The sequence below is a fragment of the Eschscholzia californica genome, unplaced genomic scaffold (genome assembly GCF_041429995.1).
Source record: "Eschscholzia californica isolate CP2 unplaced genomic scaffold, dmEscCali1.0.p SCAF_6, whole genome shotgun sequence".
Taxonomy (NCBI): Eukaryota; Viridiplantae; Streptophyta; class Magnoliopsida; order Ranunculales; family Papaveraceae; genus Eschscholzia; species Eschscholzia californica.
In genome coordinates this window covers 4,374,898-4,396,424 of record NW_028238483.1, presented here as the reverse complement: position 1 = coordinate 4,396,424, position 21,527 = coordinate 4,374,898, and the positions used below count along the sequence as shown (strand labels likewise).

Sequence of the window (21,527 nt, the reverse complement as noted above, 5' to 3'; positions counted from 1 at the left end):
AATTTCGTCTTTTCGTCTTCCTTTATCACTAAATCTAACAAGACCAATAAAGTCAGATCAACCTTTACAAGCTATGTTAGGGTTCCTCATACCGTTATACTCAGATTCTGCAAATTCTCTTTGATTTTATATCAGAAGTGGTAAGGGTTTCAGGAACATCATCTCCATCTCTCTTGATGTCCGACTTATCAAAATAGGAATATCTGCTCTATTCTTCGGCAATTCCACCGTTTTTCGACAAACTCTATTTTTTTTCAAAGTCTTAAATTGTTATGATTTAGTCATTCATCAAATCGCTTTGTCGATTTTTTTTTCAAGCGATCTTGTGATTATCAATATCAAGATCGAGATTATCGAATTTCGTTTTTTTCTCTCTCTCAATGTAGCTTGAGTTCTCTATTTGGTTGTGATTTATATCCCCGTTCACACTTTTGCAATTTCCAAACATCTCCAAACATGTTTCCAACGATGTTTCCAAAGGATGTGCCAAGATTCCTTCAATTGAAGAATTTCAAGTCTTCAAGCCTATTCATATTACCAAGTTGCCAAGTCTTCAAGTTCCAAGTTTCAAGTTCAAACTTTGAATCCGATCGTATGCAACCAAAATCTGATCGTATGCAAGCAAAATCTAATTGTATACGAGCAACGTTCATCTTTTCCAAGTTCTATCTTCAAGTTGGATGCTCCACATGTTCCGCAGTCCAACTTGAGGGGGAGTGTTAGGATATATGGACCAAGATCAACCGTCCAAGATATATGAAGACGAGGAGGATCGACATCAAGAGATCCGACGACCAAGATGAGTCCAAGATATAGAAGATATGAAAGATATCGAAGATATATTTAGGATATCTCTTGTATAGTAATATTGAGTAGAGATTATATAGTAACCTAGTTTAGTTAGGAGAAACTAGGAAACCCTAAACCCTATAAATAAAAGATGGGTTCTAGGAGTTTAAGCATTCGGTTACTAATCAATCATTGTAACGAATCTCCACAATTGTGGATAATAAAGTATGTAGCCGTTCTGGCTTTCTCCGTGGATGTAGGTCGTGATCCTCCGACCGAACCACGTAAACTATTGTGTTACTTATTTCAGTTTATGTCTTCTAATCTACCAACTAACATAAACCTTCACAATGCATTTATAGAGTTTCATCTTCTTGAAAATTTGGACCAGAAATAGACAACAAAGAAACAAAAAAGAGCAAACAAGATTACATGGAAAACGTGGTTCGATCCTTTTTGGATAATGCTTTTGTTCAATCTCCTCATATTGCTTTTCACCCCTGCCTGAGCTTTAATAAGTGTCATTTGCTGTTCCAAAACAAAGAAAATCAAGAGGAATTTTCCCTTCATTTCCAGACCAATAATAGAATGTATACACTAACTAAGCTAGTAAACTGAAGCATGAATGTACATATTCAATGTTTGTGAAATTGTAACTCCTCTACTTTTCTAACAAGGTTTTCTAGTTGAAATAAACCTTCGGCTTCTGGAACCTTCTACAGGGAAGGGGGTATGATGTAAGGCCTGTCTGCTTACCAACCGTATTGTCGTTGACTTAGGCACGACCCAGGCCTACTAGCCTTGTTCAACATGGTAAAAAGCCTTTTCCTTGGCATGGGTCTGTCCTAGAGCACCCCTGGCTTCTCCACATGACCAATCTAGGTGACAAAGCTGGCCAAGGTATCATGTTATATCTCAGGTCTGGAAGGTCTACCTTACCGATGTGGTACTTCGCACATGAAACTTCCATTTAACATCACAGAACTTGTTCTCTGTGTCAAGTGCACACGAACTACAACTTCAACTCTCAATCTTCAAGCGTGAACTGAGTTTACCAAGGCGCAACCCTCTGGGCCAGATTGGGACATATTCAAGGTCTCTGTGGAAGCTAGGGTTTCGGCTGAAGAAGAGAAGGGATGAGATTAGGGCAAACAGGTTTAGAAAAGGGTTTTTATATGGTCAACCAAAACCCTTCTTCTAGTCTTCCCAGTCAAGTCAATAGTTGGACCGAGACCAAGCTCCAAGACCAAGTCAACAGGATTAGACTGACTTCCATTGTGTCTAAAGGCACCTGTGTGAAATCAAGAAACAAAGTTAGATAGACTTGTTATTTTCTGTTATTTCTGTTTTTAGGTTTTTCTGTTATAACTAACTACAACTCTCTTATCACTTCTCCTATATAAGGATATTTGTAAACTAAAAAGAACTATTGAAAATAAAATCGAGTTAGAGAGTTTCTTACATGGTATCAGTTAGGTTGTGATCCTTAGCTAGGGTTTTCTTTCTCTTCAACTCAAGAACAATCATTCCAAATCTCGCAAAATCAAAACAAGACATGATCAAAATTCAGATAAAATGGGTCATTACTAAAGATAACAAGGATCAAAGTTAGATAACAAAGATCAATATCAAGTTTCAAGATCAAAAGTGATAAGTGATAAAGAATCACTTACTGTTTTTTCAGACTTCTCTCCAGCATCTCCTGGTTCTTTAATCATCTATTCAATTTTCTAATCATGGCAGCCTCAAATCAAGGTAACCTTCCACCAATCTCTTCTGTTACTAACTTTATAACAGAGAAACTAGATGATAGCAATTATCTAATGTGGAAAGACCAAGTTGAAACTATGCTTGGAACCTATGATCTATTAGGGTTTGTTAATGGTACTATAGAAGAACCACCTCAACTTAGATATGTCAATGGTATAGAACAAGTAAACTCTGATTTCCAAGTATGGAGATCAAAAGAGAGTTTTGTTAGGTCATACCTTAAGAGTACTCTCTCAAAGTCTGTTTACTATGATACATATGGGCTAAAAACAACAAAGGAAATATGGGAATACCTTGATCTTACCAACAATGAAGGTCTAGAATAAAAAAAAGACCAACTTAGAAGAAAATTACAAACAATCAAGAAAGGAAGTGCATCTATTGCTGAATATCTCAGAGAATTAAAGCTAATTGCTGATTCTTTAACTTCAGTAAATGATAAAATCAGTGAATCTGAGCTTGTCAGACTAGCTATTCATGGCTTAAACTCTGACTATGATCAATTTGTCATTGCTATAAGAGCAAACAATGAGCAATTGACTTTAGCCCATCTAAAATCAAGATTAATCCAACATGAACAGTGGTTATTACAAAGAGAAACTGATCAGGAGGCATATTATGTTAGGAGACAGTATCCAAAGCCACATCAAAGACAATCTAATAAACCCTCACCATCTTATTATAAAAATCAAGCTTATGCAAAGAGAGATGGGTCTCCTACAAAGGGTCAATCTTCAGTAAATAATCAACTAAAAGGCCAAAAGGCTGAGGACTTTGATTTCTCTTCAGTCCCATGTGGTTTGTGTAAAAGATGGGGACATACTCCTAGTGTTTGTTATTTTAGATACAAACCAAATAGAAGTTACCCAACTTATCATACTGAATCTCAATGTCCTCAAGATGATATTGAAGAAGTTCATCATGAAGAAGATACCACAAACATGAAATCATATTCTTATATGGAAGAAGGCACGCTAGAATGCAATAATGCTGTACTATTACCATATGAAAACAGTGATGAATATGATGAATTTCATGAGTGTCATACTGCTGTAGTGATTACAGAATTAGAGGATGAAGTTTATTATGATTGCAACCCAGAACAGGAACAGTGTTTTGTCACTACAGACTCTACTTCTATATCAAAAAAGGATAGTTCTTGGCTGGTTGATACAGGAGCCAGTAGCCATATGACTCATAGTGAAGACAATCTTACACTAATTCAACCATATAATGGTTCTGATGCTGTTATGGTAGGCAGTGGCAAGTTTTTACCCATTTCTAACACAGGTACATCAACACTTTCAACTTCAACCCATAATTTTGAGTTAAGTAAAGTTCTATGTGTACCTAATCTTAAAAGGAACTTACTATCAATTTCAAAATTCACAAAAGATAATTCATGCTCAGTAGAGTTTCTACCATGGGGTTATAATATAAAGGATATTCATTCAAAACAAATCCTAGCAGAAGGGCCTGTCAAAAACAATTTGTATCCTATAGAGGTACATAATGCTATGTTAAATCATAGACATAAGGTTGCTTATCTATCTCAGACATCTTCAAACTATGATATTTGGCATGCAAGATTGGGACATTCTAATAGTGCAGTTATCAAGCAACTTCATGAGGAACATAAAATTATTCTAAGTACTAAGATGGACAAGACTTTTTGTAAGTTTTGTGAATTAGGTAAAAGCAAGTGTCTACCTTTTGAATCTTCTTCTTCTACTACCAATACTCCTCTATATTTGATTCATTATGACATTTGGGGACCAGCCCCTGTCACCACTCCTAATGGTGCAAGATATTATATACTGTTTCTAGATGATTTCAGCAGGTATAGCTGGATATATGCAATGAAACTAAGGTCTGACAGTATGAAGTGTTTCAGTCATTTCAAAGCAACAAATGAAAATCTTCTCAAGGAAAAGATTGTCTATTTTCAGTCAGATGGTGCACCAGAACTCAAAAAGGGAGAATTTAGGGAATTCTTAGACAAAAGTGGTATTCTTTTCAGATGTTCCTGCCCATATACCCCTCAACAGAATGGAAAAGCTGAAAGGAAGCATAGGCACATTACAGAACTTGGTAATACACTATCTTTTCACTGTTCTTTACCAAAACATCTATGGTTTGATGCTTTTAGTACTGCAGTCTATATAATCAATAGAATACCCACCAAAACTTTACAAGGCAACACTCCATATGACACACTATTTCATCATTCTCCTGATTATTCAATCCTCAAAGTTTTTGGCTGTGCTTGTTACCCACACCTTGGAGAACTCAGAAAAGATAAACTCAGCCCCAAGAGTGTACAATGTGTTTTCTTGGGCTATAGTAATGAACATAAGGGATATAGATGTTATGATCCCTTAACAAAAAGGCTTTATATCTCTAGACATGTCACATTTGAGGAAGACAACTTTCCCTATGTCAACCTCATTGATAGACAGTCTAGTGGTGATCAGAAAACACAGCCACATATCTCATTACCCCTACCTTCTATTAATCATGTTCTAGACAGTCCAACTGAATTAGGGACACCTAGTATAAATACTAGTACACCAGCTAATTCAGTATCAAGGCTTTTGGCTAGTGATGAGGGCATTGCTAATGTTTCCACTAGTACACCAGCTACATCGCTAGGAACATCTCATCCTCCACCATCTAGAACAATCACAACAAGAGGTAAAAATGGGATTATCAAAAGGAAAGATCTACCCAATGATTTTGTAGCTCATTATTCATCACCTCACACATTAGATGTTGCTTATTTATCCATATTACAACTACCGACTGAGCCAACATCTTATAAGGAGGCAGCTAAGCATACTGCCTGGGTTCAGGCCATGAATGAGGAGTACCAAGCTTTACTTGACAATCAAACATGGTCTTTAGTACCATATCACAGCAACATGAATGTACTTAGGTGCAAGTGGGTCTTTAAGTTGAAACAAAAGAGTGATGGTATAATTGAAAGGTATAAAGCAAGACTTGTAGCAAAAGGATTTCATCAACAAGAGGGTGTTGATTATGATGAGACTTTCAGTCCAGTTGTGAAGGCAAACACTATAAGATTGGTACTCACTATAGCAATTTCAAAAGCATGGCATATCAAACAACTTGATGTATCAAATGCTTTTTTACATGGGGTTTTAGAAGAAGATGTGTATATGATTCATCCACCAGGGTTTATCAAACCAGGAACAGACAACCTTGTTTGTCATTTACACAAAGCTCTATATGGTCTTAAACAGGCACCTAGGTCCTGGTTCAACAAATTTACAACATTTCTATTGTCATATGGTTTTCAAAAGAGCAAATCAGATCACTCAATGTTTGTCTTTCATCATCCATCATCAACCATGATTCTTCTTTTATATGTGGATGATATAATTCTCACAGGGAATTCAATGTCTCAAATATCATCTCTTATCAAGGACTTAAGCAGTAGCTTTAAGATGAAAGACTTGGGTCCTTTATCATATTTCTTAGGCATTGAAGTCATCACAGATCAGAGGCAACTATTTCTTACACAGAACAAGTACACATTGCAGGTAATACAAAAAGCAAAGCTTTTGGATTCTAAACCATCTAAATTACCAGTATCTAGTGGTAAAAGGGTTTCAATCACAGAAGGAGAAGAACTCCCAAATCCCACTGAGTATAGGAGTCTAGTTGGGGCATTACAGTACCTAACACTCACTAGACCAGATATATCTTTTGCAGTTAATAATGCAGCCCAATTCATGCATAAACCAACAACAGTACACTTAGTTGTTGTCAAAAAGATTCTAAGGTATCTCAAGGGCTCAATGGGGTCAGGAATAACCCTCTCTACAGGTGAGTTAACTAGGTTTACTGCCTACTCCGACTCAGATTGGGCTTGTTGCCCTGACTCAAGGAAATCAACAGGGGGCTATTGTATATTTCTTGGTTCAAATCTAATCTCATGGAGTTCGAAGAAACAAGCAACAGTAGCCAAGTCATCAACAGAAGCAGAATATAAATCACTTTCAAATACTGCTACAGAGTTAGTTTGGTTGTCTTACCTCATGGAAGAGCTCCGATTACCACTAACTCGTCCCTTTCATCTCTTCTGTGATAATATCTCTGCCAAATATCTTGCCTCGAACCCTATTTTTCATGCGAGGACCAAGCATATTGAAGTGGACTTCCATTATGTAAGAGATCTGGTTTCGAATGGTTCGGTTATGGTGAATCATATCTCCACTACAGAACAAATCGCGGATATATTCACCAAAGGGTTACCAGAAGACTTGTTTAAGAAGTTTCGAGACAAACTGATGGTGTTTCATCTCTCATCACCATCGGTTTGAGGGGGGCTGTGGAAGCTAGGGTTTCGGCTGAAGAAGAGAAGGGATGAGATTAGGGCAAACAGGTTTAGAAAAGGGTTTTTATATGGTCAACCAAAACCCTTCTTCTAGTCTTCCCAGTCAAGTCAATAGTTGGACCGAGACCAAGCTCCAAGACCAAGTCAACAGGATTAGACTGACTTCCATTGTGTTTAAAGGCACCTGTGTGAAATCAAGAAACAAAGTTAGTTAGACTTGTTATTTTCTGTTATTTCTGTTTTTAGGTTTTTCTGTTATAACTAACTACAACTCTCTTATCACTTCTCCTATATAAGGATATTTGTAAACCAAAAAGAACTATTGAAAATAAAATCGAGTTAGAGAGTTTCTTACAGTCTCCTTTAGCAATAGAACTACAGAAGCAAAAACTACGATGCTGGCCTACCCTTATACACTTTTTGTTTTATCCAGGTGTAGGCTTTTGAGTCGAACTCCAACTAAACTTATCATTTAGTCTAGACATGTTTCAGCTTTTCGGTTTGGTTCAGAAACAATAATTTTTGGTGCTAAGGTAACCTAGCAAATACCAAATAATGTGATTTAACAACCTTGGGTACCACTGACCCTTAATCATTTCATGCAGATGTTAGAGAATCATGTATAGATGATGGTAACATAACCCAATTCTGACAAAATGATAATCTAGCTTCCTCGTCATCAAAAGGACACGAAATTATAAACTTACAAGCTGAGTGACGAAGTCATTCTGAAATTTAGCCTCTGAATTTATCTCTTGAGCTACCTACAAGTGTGTAATATTTGAAATAAGAACACATTTCAACTTCGAACTACAAGAGAGCCGTGTTAAAATAAATAAGTTCGTGGCGGAATATAATGCAACAAATCGAATTCGTTCAAGTCTTAATAAATCAATTCACAATAATGACATCACACGCCATAAATCACGTCACTTTGAAGGGGTTTCTCTACCGCAACTCAAATAAATCAATTAACTTTTCATCATGACATCACACACCATAATCGAGTGGTTGGACACCCACTCCGCAACCCGGAGGTCCCAAGTTCGATTCCATGGAAGTGAAAATCTTGATGTATGGCCTTTAAGGGTTGATATATAGCCTTTAAGGACTCTAGATGTCTTAAAAATCAAGCTGTCATAGTGCTTATTCAATCCATGAATCTTTATGTATCTTTGTATAATCTCTTCATGATGTATCGATGCCTTGTAATGACTCTTGTCTATCTATGTAAAAAAAAAGGGATCACTAAAATGTGTTTGTACAACGATCATTGCGACAAGGGACTAAAATACACTGAAAGTGTAGGCAAATGCAATGTAACTCATAACAGGGCCGGCCCTGTCGCTTTGGGCCACCTAGTTTGTATACTTTGTTTACTAATTTTTTTATAAAGGCACCTTTAATGTTTAGTAAATGGGCCGTCATAAACCCTCAAGGGGATTTGCCCAACACCCAGCACCAACACGGAACCCCACTTTCCCAAATCCCAGGTAAGTAGGTTTGACTTTCTTTTTTAAAATTAATTAACATTTGTTTTTTTACTAGTCTAATTCACACACTCGTAAAAAAATAATGTTTATATATTGTTTTCTACCGAATTACATAGGAAGAAACCACAAACTTTTTCCAAACGAGATCTCTAAAACATGTTAATGAAACTCCCATACAAAGAGAAAGAATTTCACCCTCTTAATAATCTAAACGCATTTGCCTTATACCAGAGAATTCACTCTCATTTTTTAGAATAATATCACCTAAATGTATCCTATTTATCAATCTTCCAATCTCATAGAAACTGAGTCGGGTTGGTTATACTGAGCACCTAAACCACATAATGAGGATTATCTTCATTCAGATATACATTCCCACTCACCTGTTTTAAGTACTAATCTAGTTTCGTAAACAAGTCAATAAACAATAAACAAATCTTTTCATTCTAATGTTAACATTCCATGTTGCTAGGCAAACAAAAAAGTCAGGTTATCAAGTTCTACTATCTTCACATCCGAAGTTAAGTTTCAGACACGGCCTGCAAACCATGGCTATCTAACATAAAATCTCAAGCTTTTAGAGAGAAAGAGAGAGAAGTTCGATGACAAGAGAGAGTACCGAGGATTAGAGAGAGTTTCGATGATTAGAGAGAGTTCCGATAATCAGAGAAAGGGAGAGACGAAGTGGAAGAGAGAAGTTATGAAATGAGGTGGATTTAATTATTTTTAAATTTTCCCGATCAATTCCTTTTTGACCCCTAACAGTATTTCTGGAAAGAGTTGGCATTCTTTTTGCCCTGAGAGACAAAAGTCAAAAACAAATGTCAGACATTTATATGAAGGGAATTATACCCATATACTAGTATTTATAGCGGATAACGACATCTAATGTCTAACACTAGTATCCCCAAGATCATCATGTAAAACTAGTAATTAACCAATAAGAAGATAGTAGATTACCTTAATCGCTAGTTCCCTCGAACTAGTTGTATAGATTAAAGAAGACCAAGAGCTTCAAACGTAGCTCCTCTACTTGGGACACCGAATAGTGTATTTAATCTCCCTCCTTGAAAGCTCGCTAGCACTCCAATGGTGGTTTGATAATAAGAAGACCTTCTTCTTGCTTGACTAGAAGATAGCTTGGGAATTAGCTCACTTTCTCCTCTCTACTTGATGTGGTAGAGTAAGAAAGCTTAGAGAGAAATTCCACACCTTATTCTCTGACCTAAGAGTGTTTATATAGAACCCTAGTAAGAATCCACCTCCTTTTAGGTTTCCTAAAACACCCTTCAGAATAAGATTTAGGGAAATAGTCGAAAATAGCAACTAGTTGATATTTTCTCAATTACCTAAGGAGATGACGTCCAAACCCAGCCAAAATTGGCATATTTAATGTTCATAACATAAGGAAACGTCCCTCCAAAAATCAGCCCAATCCGAGCCCTAAAAGTGCCCGAATCGGCCTAGGCCCAAAACCCTTATTTCGGGCCTTTTTGCTATCTTTTGCCCAAATTCTATTTAGGCCTGTGAGATATGTTTATGGGACATTCCCAATGTTATATCACACTCGCACTAGTCATATCATCTGATTAAATACCCATTCTTATGTGTAACCCGATGTAGGATCCGATCGAAGTTAGCCGCGAATTACTTCATAATTCGACGATCGTAGTTGGTTTCTAGCTAAACGCTACGACCCCTAAATCAATCGGACTTGATGATCTTCTTCATCAATTGTCCTAGCCGACATATTGCTCGCATTGCCATCTTGGTCGAAGGACATCTCCTTCAACTCCTTCAGACTCCCACTTGGACTTACAACAAGTGTAATGCCTCGATTCCCGTGTTAATTTAGTATCCCATCTGATACGTCACGTCATTCAGACTTTCTTGATATCCGAGTACAACTGTAAAATACAAACGATTAACTCCTAATCCATTTGAGCGTGGCCACGCATTTTCAGTTGCTACTCATCAAGTGGCCTTGAGACACTTTGTACCTAATGTGATTAGGTTGACACAATCCATTCTTGCGCTCCCACTTAACTTCATGTCTATCCTGTCCTTCCCAGTATCCATCTTTATAACCTCCTTTTACGGCGCGGCGTTTGACGGAACCAAAGTCGGACATTCCTTTCATAAGATGAGTAGAGCACTCATGTTTTGAGGAATCTCTCCAATTGTCTTTATGAGAAGTATTGACGTTCATCACGAGTGATGTACTTCTCATTTGAGGGTTATCCAGTGTATAAAACTTTTACACACCCACGTAGTCGAATAGAATGTACTATTCCTATAGCCCATGAAACTGCGCTATCCCATCGACTCCCGTCCTAGTCTACGTGAGTCATTGTTGTCCATGCAATGACCTGGACCAGGGATTTGATAATAAATATTCCAAGTTCACTTAATAAGGTTTCATTCATCAGATCACGTATCTGACAAACCTATTCGGAATGTTTTATCATCAATGGACTGTCGTTTAAACACTAAACCAAATTTAGACGACTGGTGAAATAACTCTATTATTTCTGATAACGAGAGTTGTAAATCTGAGCCTCTTCTGTAAAACTCTTTTTACCCACTCAGTTTTACTTGTCGAGGTTTAAAATTATACCTCATGCCTTAGACTCGTGTATGACTCTCATACTTTGTCTTAGGTGACAGTTTAGTTTGACTACGGATGTAATCCGTTTAAACTTTGCTAATTATCAATTAATTTGAAGACCGTTATCTTCAACCTTGATAATTCCTAGTAACTTTTACTAGAGTTAAGGCTTTTAATTCTTTATGTAGTATTTGCAACAGTTCCCGACTTAAAACACTTTTAGCCTACTTTCCTTCCATGTTTGGAAGTTTGCTACGATGACATGTTCAACTTTTGTATTACTTCATCCTTTAGCCTTCTAGGATGTTTTTAAGTAGTGTTTCGGTTTTCAAATCTGAATTTGGATATTCAAATGCTAATCATATCCAATATGATTGACTTGATGTATTCGAACATAAATCTCTCTCTCATGCTTGTTTGCTACATCGGTGTCTTTTCAAACTCCGATTTAGCAACGCTCTTAGTCATGAGTTTTGGGTCGAAATTCTTTTAGACTTTCCGAGTCTTAGATTTTCTGTTTCGGATTTCAAGCATCTCAGCGTACTGAGTCTCTCCAATCCTATCATCCTTTTGATCTATGCTTATAGATCTTCAGATGCCCAAAATGGTATTTCATCCTTGTGTGTGGTCCTTTTATTGAGTCAGTGTGTTCACTGTTACACAACATCTTATGTCGTACTCAATCTTTTGTATGTACTCAGCATACGGACCCTGAAGGTTTGTTTCTCCCACTTACCTTCTTGAAACTCGTGATTCAAGATTTTCTTCATTCCTCAGGAATCAAACTTCTTTGATTGCCTTTTTGAATCGAAGATTCTAACTCTTGCGTGCTTTTAATCCGTCGATAGATTTCTGAAGCATGCCTATGGACATAACTTGATTGGAAGAATCTTATTCTTCTTGTCTAGTTTCGGGAAACATGAATGTTTCCATCCTTCTTAGTTTTCTATTTTGGAAAACCAATTTAGGTCTTCTGTTGACTTAAATTATCAAGCTTCATGTCTTGACGAGATATGGATTCCACGATGATTTTGGCTTCTAGTCAAAATCTAGAGTCAGTTTCCGTTTCTGCGCAGGTCTTTTATCTCTTCAGAAATAACCTTTATTTTCTGAGTCTTTAAGATTTTATTTTGACCTTTCAGGGCTTTTGAACAACAATTTGGAATTTTCTCAACTACTTTGAGATATTCCTTTAGAGACACTTTCACTCGCTTTGAGAGTTCTCCTGCGAATGACATTCGCTTTTGTGCGGTGGGTTTACAAGATCATATCTTTAACCTTTCCTTTTCCGAGGAGCCGCAGTTTGTTGTTCTTGGTCGAATTTAATCGTCTTGTATAAGTTTCATGATTGTTCTTCATGACCCTCCATGATTTTCTCATGATCGAATTAAATCGACTTGTACTTTTCTCCCACTTATTCTTGTAATAATTAGTACTTTTCTCCCAGACTACTAGGTGTGCTAATTACTAGAAGAATACTATCATGAGCAACAAACACTTTGTTCTCTTGATTGGTTGTGGAAGAAGCCCAAATTTCTTTTAAAAAGAAATTGCGTCAGATATTAACTAAGTTTTGTAACGCTGTTACAAGTTTTAGCCTTAGACGGAGTAGGTTAAGTGTTAAACAATCGTGTCTAGAATATATCCCAAGGTATTCGGAAGACTGGCTTAAACCCATCATTGATCGAATCATGCATAGCAGTGTTCGATTACTCCCACTGAATCCACCATCCGTCGGATGTGTTCCATGGAGCAGAGTTGGGAAACTGTTTCTCAACTCCTTTGATGGTTATCAAGTGTTTGACTCAAGTTTTCACTATCTTGTCAAAGTGATTCTTTACTTCAGTTTGTACTTTGTTTGAACCTTTTAAACATTCCGACTCATACTTTATGATTTGTACGTTTCCATACTTCATGAAGTTTGTCGGAGTACATATTGAAGTATCTCTCGTTAACTTCTGCACGTAATCTTATAGGTCTGCATAATACCGTATGAGTCCTAATAAGTTACCAGTCTTATGCCCTTTTGATAGGGTGACTTTGTCAATTAGTCCTCAAGACCTAATCGACAATGCTGAAGTTGATGAGTGTGAATCTCTTGATATCAGCCATTATCAATGTTAACCTTTAGTTAATATACCACTGGTTTAAAACATCAGATGTTTCTAGAAGAACAAAATAATTATTATTAAGTTCTAAGCTAGATCAATGTCTAAGAGAAGACTTCGATCCCTTTCAGCATCCTTAGCATCACTGCTTATGCTCCCTCTTGGATCTTTACTTCTTTTAGTCAAGTACGCGATTCCCTCGAGCTTTACCGAGCCGATCATCCGGCCTAAAAATTACCTGATGAAGGAATTTTACGATACTTGTTTAACTTTGTTAACAAGGATATGGAACCGGAATTCATAATTTCATTCCTTTTGTCCTCCAGATGCTAAGGGTAGTTTCCTTTTAAATGGTCTAGCCATTATTTGGAAACATTGACAGTAATGAGGAATACTCTTGATCATGTACTCGGCAACTGCTTTTCTTTGATCAAATGTTTATCTCACTTGACTGACCCTTTGCCCTTTTGAATCTCAAGAGCTCTTTCTTAGATTCTTTGTACCAAATCTCAAGAACCTTTTTTAGATTGGATATTCCCATATGTTCTGCTCAGTTTGTTCATAACAACCTGAGTGACTCATTTAAGGTCTTATCTATCTTTGTTCAATCGATATTGAAATTAGGTGATAGATGTATTCTGTTGTCTTCCCTTAGGATGACTTTCAGATTGCCTTGGAGGTCTCGTACCTCCCCATTTATGACTTCTGTTGGAATTTCTTCCTCAGTTTGTCTTAATGGTCGTGCTAGCATCCATTGCTCTTTCAAAGAGAATGTTATATGATTGCTTGCAAAAGGCTTTTGACCTTCTCTTGTATGAGTCAACATTGGGATTGGGTATTCTAGTGACCTTCCTTTTGAATCTGAGAACTATTATCGGATTCATTCTTCCATTCTAGGAAGTGGATCAACACCTCCCTTAGGTGTGGTTTAAAGTTGAAATCGTTTCCTAGTGTCATCTTTAAAAACTACATAAAGAAATGGCAAAGTTTTAAAACTCGTTATCGTTTTTGAAAAACTTAGTTTTCCCACATTATTCAATAAAAATCGTCCCCGATTGAATAAGTGATTCCAAGATCTCAGTTCTTCGGAGTAAAGCGGACGAAGGCCCTACCCTTTGACTCCGTCGTTCCGGGTGAGTGAACTACTTCACTGATCATACCTTATGACTCTTGGTTGATAGATTTCATTAATGAATGACTAATCTATCCTTTTGCCTCGAGTATCCAAGACTCTCTTGCTGATCTCGTTGAGTAGAACCATTTAGACGTGTAGGCCTCTTCTATAGACCTACCCGCATTGTCCCAAGGTAGAGGAGGTACTCTGCGAAGGCCGACCCACCTTCCTCGAACAAGGGCGCAACGAGTGTCTTAATCTGGATAGGCGATTACTCAAGATTACGTTTTGGGGACTTTTACGCTAGTCTGGCGTTTGTTATAGTGAACTATTTAGCCTAACTAACATCCACGACATAAAGCGTAAATAAGTAAGTAAATGGGCGCGAGAAAGTAAATCAAGCAGACATGGATCCTAGTATGGCCCCTAACCTAGAAGATCTAATCTCCTTTGGTTTTCTTCTTGTTTTGCCTTTTGGTTCGTCTTAGATCGCCATCTTTGAACCTCCATTGATTTCTCCCACTCGCCTTTGGATTTCATCCTCGAATTTCTTCAATGGACTCATAGATCCTAAACTCTAATTACAAGACTCTAACGATTCGCAGATCGTATAAACTTGAAATTAAAATTAATTACAAAGCATGCACCTATCCGTGCTTAAAACAAGAATATAGAAATAAATCTATGGCCATACTAGTTTCCCGCATTCACATCACATGCATTCATATAATATATCAAGGCTAAGAATTATATATGCATGATTATCTTGGGAGATACTTTTGTTGACATCACATGTCACATTACGGACCTTAAGTCTAAATTCGAAGAATTCAACTAATGGTGCGTTTCGGTTTTATCTTTTATGATTTCTAAAATCATCTTTAAGAAAAACTCCGTTTCGGGTTCTGAAAGCCCGGGTCAATTTCGGAAAAAATATTGGTTCGATTCTTAATGATTTCATAAATCAATTTAAAGAGAAATCCGTATTGGCTTTCTGGATGGCCCGGATTGATTTTGGAATTATTTGGTTGGAATCGGAAGAAATTTTGGCAAAAACTCCCACTCGAATGATGGTCCCTTTTCGTGGTCCGAAAAGCCTCGAAAAAGCCCGGGACAAGTCCCGGCCCAAGCCCACAAAAGGGCTCGGACAAGGTCCGGACATAGCACGGCCCATAGGGCCAGCATGTCCTGGCCGAGGCCTATCACGGCCTGGTCTCGTCCTGGCCGGAGCCAGGACGCTAGTCCATGTACCAGACGCGTCCTAGACGTGTCTGGTGCTGGACCGGACCAGCATTAGGTGTCTCGGACTAGTCCGAGACACCCAGAACCTCCCAGACGCGTCTGGTCGAGAGCCCTGGACGCGTCCAGGAAGCTACCAGTGCAGCTTCTGGTCGCGTCCTAGCTGCTCTTGACGCGTCTCCAAGACGCGTCCAGATGCTTCCATCACAGCTGCTGGTCGAGTCCTTGACTCGACCTGGACGCGTCTCCATGACGCGTCCCAGCTGCTCTGGATGCGTCTCTAAGACGCGTCCAGTAGCATTCTGGTCGGAGTTGCTGGACGCGTCTCCTGGACGCGACCAGCAGCTTCTGTCCGGCCAGGAAGCTTCCTGGCCGGACACTAGGGTTTCCAAAACCCTAGTTTCCAAAATTTTTTTTCTTTTTTTTGTTGTGCAAATCTTATTTGCTAACTTCCAATTTTAAAACTCTTTCTAAATTTTGAAATCTTTTAGAACACTTCTAAAATTTTTCTAAACTTTTAGAAACTTTTAAAATTTTCCAAATATTGTTTTGGGAGTTTCCTAAAACTCAAAACACTTCTTTTAGAACACTTCTAAATTTCAAATTTTTGTTTTTGGGAGTTTCCTAAAACTCAAAAACAACTCTTTTAATCAATCAATTTTGGATCAAAATTCTAGGTTTTTAAAACTTTTTCAAGAACAATTTTGAAAACCAATTCAAAATCAATGAAATTCAATATATTGAAATACTTTCAATCATCAATTTTGATTTTAATTTGAAAAACTAGTTGAATCATATTCATTGTAATCAAATTATGAGTTTGAAGTACTTTAATAACACTTTTAAAATACTTTATAAACTCAATCTATCAAACTATCAAGCATATCAAATATCAATTAGTTCGATTCTTAGCAAAAACTAGTTAATTGCTAGAGGCTCTGATACCACTGAAGGGAATTATACCCATATACTAGTGTTTATAGCGGATAACGACATCTAATGTCTAACACTAGTATCCCCAAGATCATCATGCAAAACTAGTAATTAACCAATAAGAAGATAGTAGATTACCTTAATCGCTATTTCCCTCGAACTAGTTGTATAGATTAAAGAAGACCAAGAGCTTCAAACGTAGCTCCTCTACTTGGGACACCGAATAGTGTATTTAATCTCCCTCCTTGAAAGCTCGCTAGCACTCCAATGGTGGTTTGATAATAAGAAGACCTTCTTCTTGCTTGACTAGAAGATAGCTTGGGAATTAGCTCACTTTCTCCTCTCTACTTGATGTGGTAGTGTAAGAAAGCTTAGAGAGAAATTCCACACCTTATTCTCTGCCCTAAGAGTGTTTATATAGAACCCTAGTAAGAATCCACCTCCTTTTAGGTTTCCTAAAACACCCTTTAGAATAAGATTTAGGGAAATAGTCGAAAATAGCAACTAGTTGATATTTTCTCAATTCCCTAAGGAGATGACGTCCAAACCCAGCCAAAATTTGCAGATTTAATGTTCATAACATAAGGAAACGTCCCTCCAAAAATCAGCCCAATCCGAGCCCTAAAAGTGCTCGAATCGGCCTAGGCCCAAAACCCTTATTTCGGGCCTTTTTGCTATCTTTTGCCCAAATTCTATTTAGGCCTGTGAGATATGTTTATGGGACATTCCCAATGTTATATCACACTCGCACTAGTCATATCATCCGATTAAATACCCATTCTTATGTGTAACCCGATGTAGGATCCGATCGAAGTTAGCCGCGAATTACTTCGTAATTCGACGATCGTAGTTGGTTTCTAGCTAAACGCTACGACCCCTAAATCAATCGGACTTGATGATCTTCTTCATCAATTGTCCTAGCCGACATATTGCTCGCAATGCCATCTTGGTCGAAGGACATCTCCTTCAACTCCTTCATTATATAGATCAAAACGGGAGTTGGTAAAAAAATTTGGAGATAAAAAGAAATTCACCCTTACATTTATAGATGAACCACTACCAAAAACATACACAATATAATTTACTAGGGATGGGTTTAGGGTCTAAAAGTGTTGGGTCAATGAGTTTAGAACCACAAAATAAATTGCTTCGTACATGGACAATAGTTGGAGTCGACGGCTCTCCTAGTGTTCCCTCCTGTGGGATCCTGAGGAAGAAGATTAAGTTGGCCCTTGCGAACAACTTGATGCACCATCTCTCTTCAACCCTTTTAGAGAAATGCGACAAAAGGAAGGAAAATCAATAGACCGACCCCATCGTCTTCACCCCGTAAGAATTACGAGATCACCTCAAGTACACATTCGACATCCAAGGGTCACATACGACCATAGAATCTTGTTCAATATGCGAAATCCATTAGTCGTTGTTCACTCTCAGCTTGGGCAATAAGGGTCGGAGAAGGCCAATCACTCATTCTTAAATCCAACATTCTTAAGACCGAAGAGTCAGACTGAAAAGGAGGGAAAGCTCTCCGTTTCTGGTTCTCCTGTAGATGGATTCTCTGGAACCGCAAGAATTCTTAGAATGAGATTCAACTCAACCCCTTCTGAGATTTTGAGAAGAAAGTTGTAAGTTGTGTTCGGGGGGTTATTGGTAGAAAATTTATCCCCTACGAGTAGGTAACATGTTTGTCCTCTAATTATCTATAACTTCCTAACTATCATCACGTGAACAAAATCTCAAATTAGAAGAGATAAATTGCGTTTTCAGTTTCTTGAAATCAATTCTTTATTTAAAAGTTTCTCTCGCGAAGAGAAGCTCTCGATTGTCTTTATCTATCTTTCCCTCTATCTATTCTCCCTTATTTCTTTTGGACATAATCTTCTCTCTCTATCTATCTATCTAATCTAAGTTTTCAAAATCGATTTTTTTTAAACCTAACTGGAAAGGAATCGGTTATGACATTGTTTTCGTTACGATTATTTCCTGTTTAGATCTCTAGGTTATGGTGGTTTGTTACGTACATAGTTTTTTTTTATATTATAGTTTTGATGATTGTTTGTAAGTTTTGGTTAAAACCACAAACTTGAAATTTAACATTAGGTTTTCATATAAATTCTTTATCATATTTAATTCCCTACTTTTTTTATTTAGCATTTTACACATTCTGGTAAAACTGTAGATTTGGTTAAAATTCATCCCTAAATTATCTGTTATTCGTTTAGCATTTTGGAGGTTCTCATAAAACTTAATAATTCGTCACAACGCAACCTCCGATTCTATGTTATTTTGGTTGACCCTCAACTTGAAACTACTTTATTTAGTTTTTAGTTATTGAATATAGCAGATTTAGAATACTATTTTTGTGTTTTGCTAGCATTTTGTAGATAATGATAAACGGCGAGATTAAAGTTTATAATCACGAGGAATGAAAATGGTGAATCTTCGAGTGTTGCGAAGGATCGTGCACCAGACACTTGTGAATGTGTCATAAGCATTACCAACAAAGAGGCGTGTGATAGAATCGCGAAATAAAAAAGAGAAAACAAGAGTAAATAGGGAATGGTGTACATGTAATTGCTAGATAACCTAGTACTATGAATCAACATTCGAAATCTTTTGTTAGAGTTTTGTAATATCTTTGTAACATGCTATTATGTTTTTAGCATTTTGATACTTTTATGTTATTTATTATGTGTTTGCAACAAACTGACTTGTCGATAAAACTTAACACAAGTGTTTTGATTGAAGCCCCGGCGGAAATAGAAATATTGTGAACTGGGTGAAAAAATCTAGTTAATTCATTGTGGGATCAAACTGCAAATTGTTAGAAATACCAAAATAATGTTAAGGTTTTGTCCAAAATTCTACATGTACTATAAAGATGTTGGAAAAAAATTTCCCACTCTGCCAATATTTTTCTAATTTATTAAATAAAATCACAATTCACAAATTGATTTTATGGGATTTCTCGATCTCCAATCTATATAACAAAACACAAAAGTTGTGACTAGGACAAGCTGACTAGGACAAAAAAGAAAGAAAATTGCCAACTAGATTGGAAAATGACACCTTGTCCGTATAATCTACTCTAAATTAATTAGGAACCGTCAATGAAATCTATGGTCTTTATTCCTTCAAACTCTTCGTCTTCCTCTGTGAGCGGTTTTGCGCCCCTTCCTTTCCTCACCGACGATTTTAAGTCCTGAATTGCACTTTAGCTTTTTATCTTCTCCATAAAAAGGAATTCTTCTGAATACAAGAGGACGTTTGTCGATGCAGTAGTACATCAACAGTCTTTTCTCTCTCTATTGGGAGAAAATTTGGTCATGATGTTCCATGTTCTTCTTTGCCTAACGAACCATATTCTTCTTTTCATTTCTGTTATTTTCTCTCCCTATTTAAGACAGTAGCAATTTGGTAAACAAGGTACCATCTTCTAATTTCTCTCAAAATTTAATCAAATTATCATAAAATCAAGTTTCTAAAATTCTTAATTTGTTGTTTTATAACTTTTATAATCATACTCATTTGTGCATCAACTTTTTTTTGTGGTTGAAATTGGTTGGTAAAAGGGGTTTCAGACTTTTAGTTTGTAATGAACACAGTTTTGTTTTAAAAAATTGGATTGGGTCAATCAATTGAACTTGTTGCAGGAAATGGGTTATATGATTCTTTGGGGCCTTTCATATCCTACTTCATTTTCAATGTTTTGGTTTGCTAGAAAAATCATCAAGTTATCATACTTGTACTAAAACTCCATGGAAGATTTTGTTTATGTTGTGCTCGGAAAACTGCTACATATTACATCTTCATGTATGTATTCTTATTGTTCAGTGTTCTTCTTTTTTGCGAGTTTTTTTTGTCACCAAATCTCCAGTGGAGTAAAGAAATGTATAATGATCGTATTGTCTTGGTATAATTCATTCAGATGTTTAAATTTATGTTAATTAAACATTTTCAGGGCGCGTCAAAGTACATTTGTTAGTAAAACCGGTATTGAGCTGCTCCCGCTGCCAAGTCTCCAGGTTTTTCTTATATACATTTTCAGGTTATTGTTAATTTATTAATCAATGGAGATGGAAAAACTCTTATAAGAGACAATAAGAATCAATATTCCATCGAAACAATGTTCTGCCATACTCTTTTATAAGAGACAATAAGAACCAATATTCTTGTGTCGCTATACTATATAATTCTAGAATTGGTGATGCTGACATAGGTCTTTATTTTCAGCTTGTGGGTTGGCTCTCCCCAGAAGAACTAATGTCTCGTACTCTTTTTGGTGCATTTGGGAACAAGAGTGCCTATGTGACTAAGGTAATAGTCTTTTATGTTCAACATCATCATCCTCTTTCTTATTCCTAAGAAATGACATGCTTGACTGGAACATTCTTTGGGAACATGTTTATCCCAATTTGTCACTAATGTTCTAATCTGTTTTATCTTTATTGATTATGAGGGACTGCCATCTCATGAACTAATTCAATTTATCAAAATATCTTGTGGCATTGGTGGATTCAGAGTTGTAGGATAACATAATGTTGAAGTATATATTACAGGCTTAGTTAGTGATGGAAAGCCGATAATAAATCCTACATTTTACAACACAATTGTTGGAACCTTAATGGCAAAATCTGTGGTACAAATGATCCCGAGGACATTCTGAACCGTGGAGGATGTTAACTTCTTAGTGGGAGTTTTGAGCTCGGAATACTAAGTTCATGGATTTCAAATCTCTTAGAAGATCCAAGATTTAGCCGCTCATGAACATAGCAATTCAGACTAACTTCTACGTTTGAGTGGATTGAAATAAACTCAATCTGATGCTTTTATGGGGTAATGGTGATTAGTGTATTGTTCTGAATTTTTTACTTTAACTAATTTAATAAATGGTACGAAAATGTTTCTCATTCTTTGAATATTTTGACAGACACTTCTATATATATAGTAGTTTCTACTTTCAAATTGATTAAGTTTGTTAATTATTACGGACTCAACCACTATTACTTTTGGGATAAATGGACTTCTATTTTAATGTTTATCGAGGTATTTGATTTGGTTTCTCTATTGAAAGAGGTTATCAAGTGCGTAATAACAGAAAACCTATTGT

General features: G+C 36.8%; 1 protein-coding gene and 1 long non-coding RNA gene across 3 annotated transcripts; one reads left to right on the top strand and one right to left on the bottom strand.

Annotated features, from left to right (window-relative positions):
- Positions 1–1,155: 1,155 nt before the first annotated feature.
- On the bottom strand, positions 1,156–8,658 carry LOC147530913 (bet1-like protein At4g14600). The gene is made up of 3 exons (XM_086649691.1): positions 8,641–8,658; positions 7,627–7,683; positions 1,156–1,317 (listed from the first exon to the last, which is right to left on the bottom strand). The coding sequence occupies exons 1-3, from the start codon at positions 8,656–8,658 to the stop codon at positions 1,156–1,158; spliced, it is 237 nt and encodes a 78-aa protein (XP_086505817.1).
- Positions 8,659–19,705: 11,047 nt separating this feature from the next.
- LOC147530912 (uncharacterized) lies at positions 19,706–21,307 on the top strand. Of its 2 annotated transcripts, none has more exons than XR_015228077.1 (3): positions 19,706–19,843; positions 20,379–20,442; positions 20,651–21,307. It is a non-coding gene; the product is annotated as an uncharacterized LOC147530912 (long non-coding RNA). The 2 variants fall into 2 exon arrangements; XR_015228076.1 differs by lacking the exon at positions 19,706–19,843 and adding an exon at positions 20,131–20,230.
- The last annotated feature ends 220 nt before the right edge of the window (positions 21,308–21,527 follow it).

Excerpts from the sequence above, each read along its gene's own strand:
- LOC147530913 (XM_086649691.1), bottom strand. Across the intron at positions 1,318-7,626 it reads ATGACTTCGTCACTCAGCTT|CAAATGACACTTATTAAAGC; the intron begins GTAAGTTTATAA and ends GTTTTGGAACAG.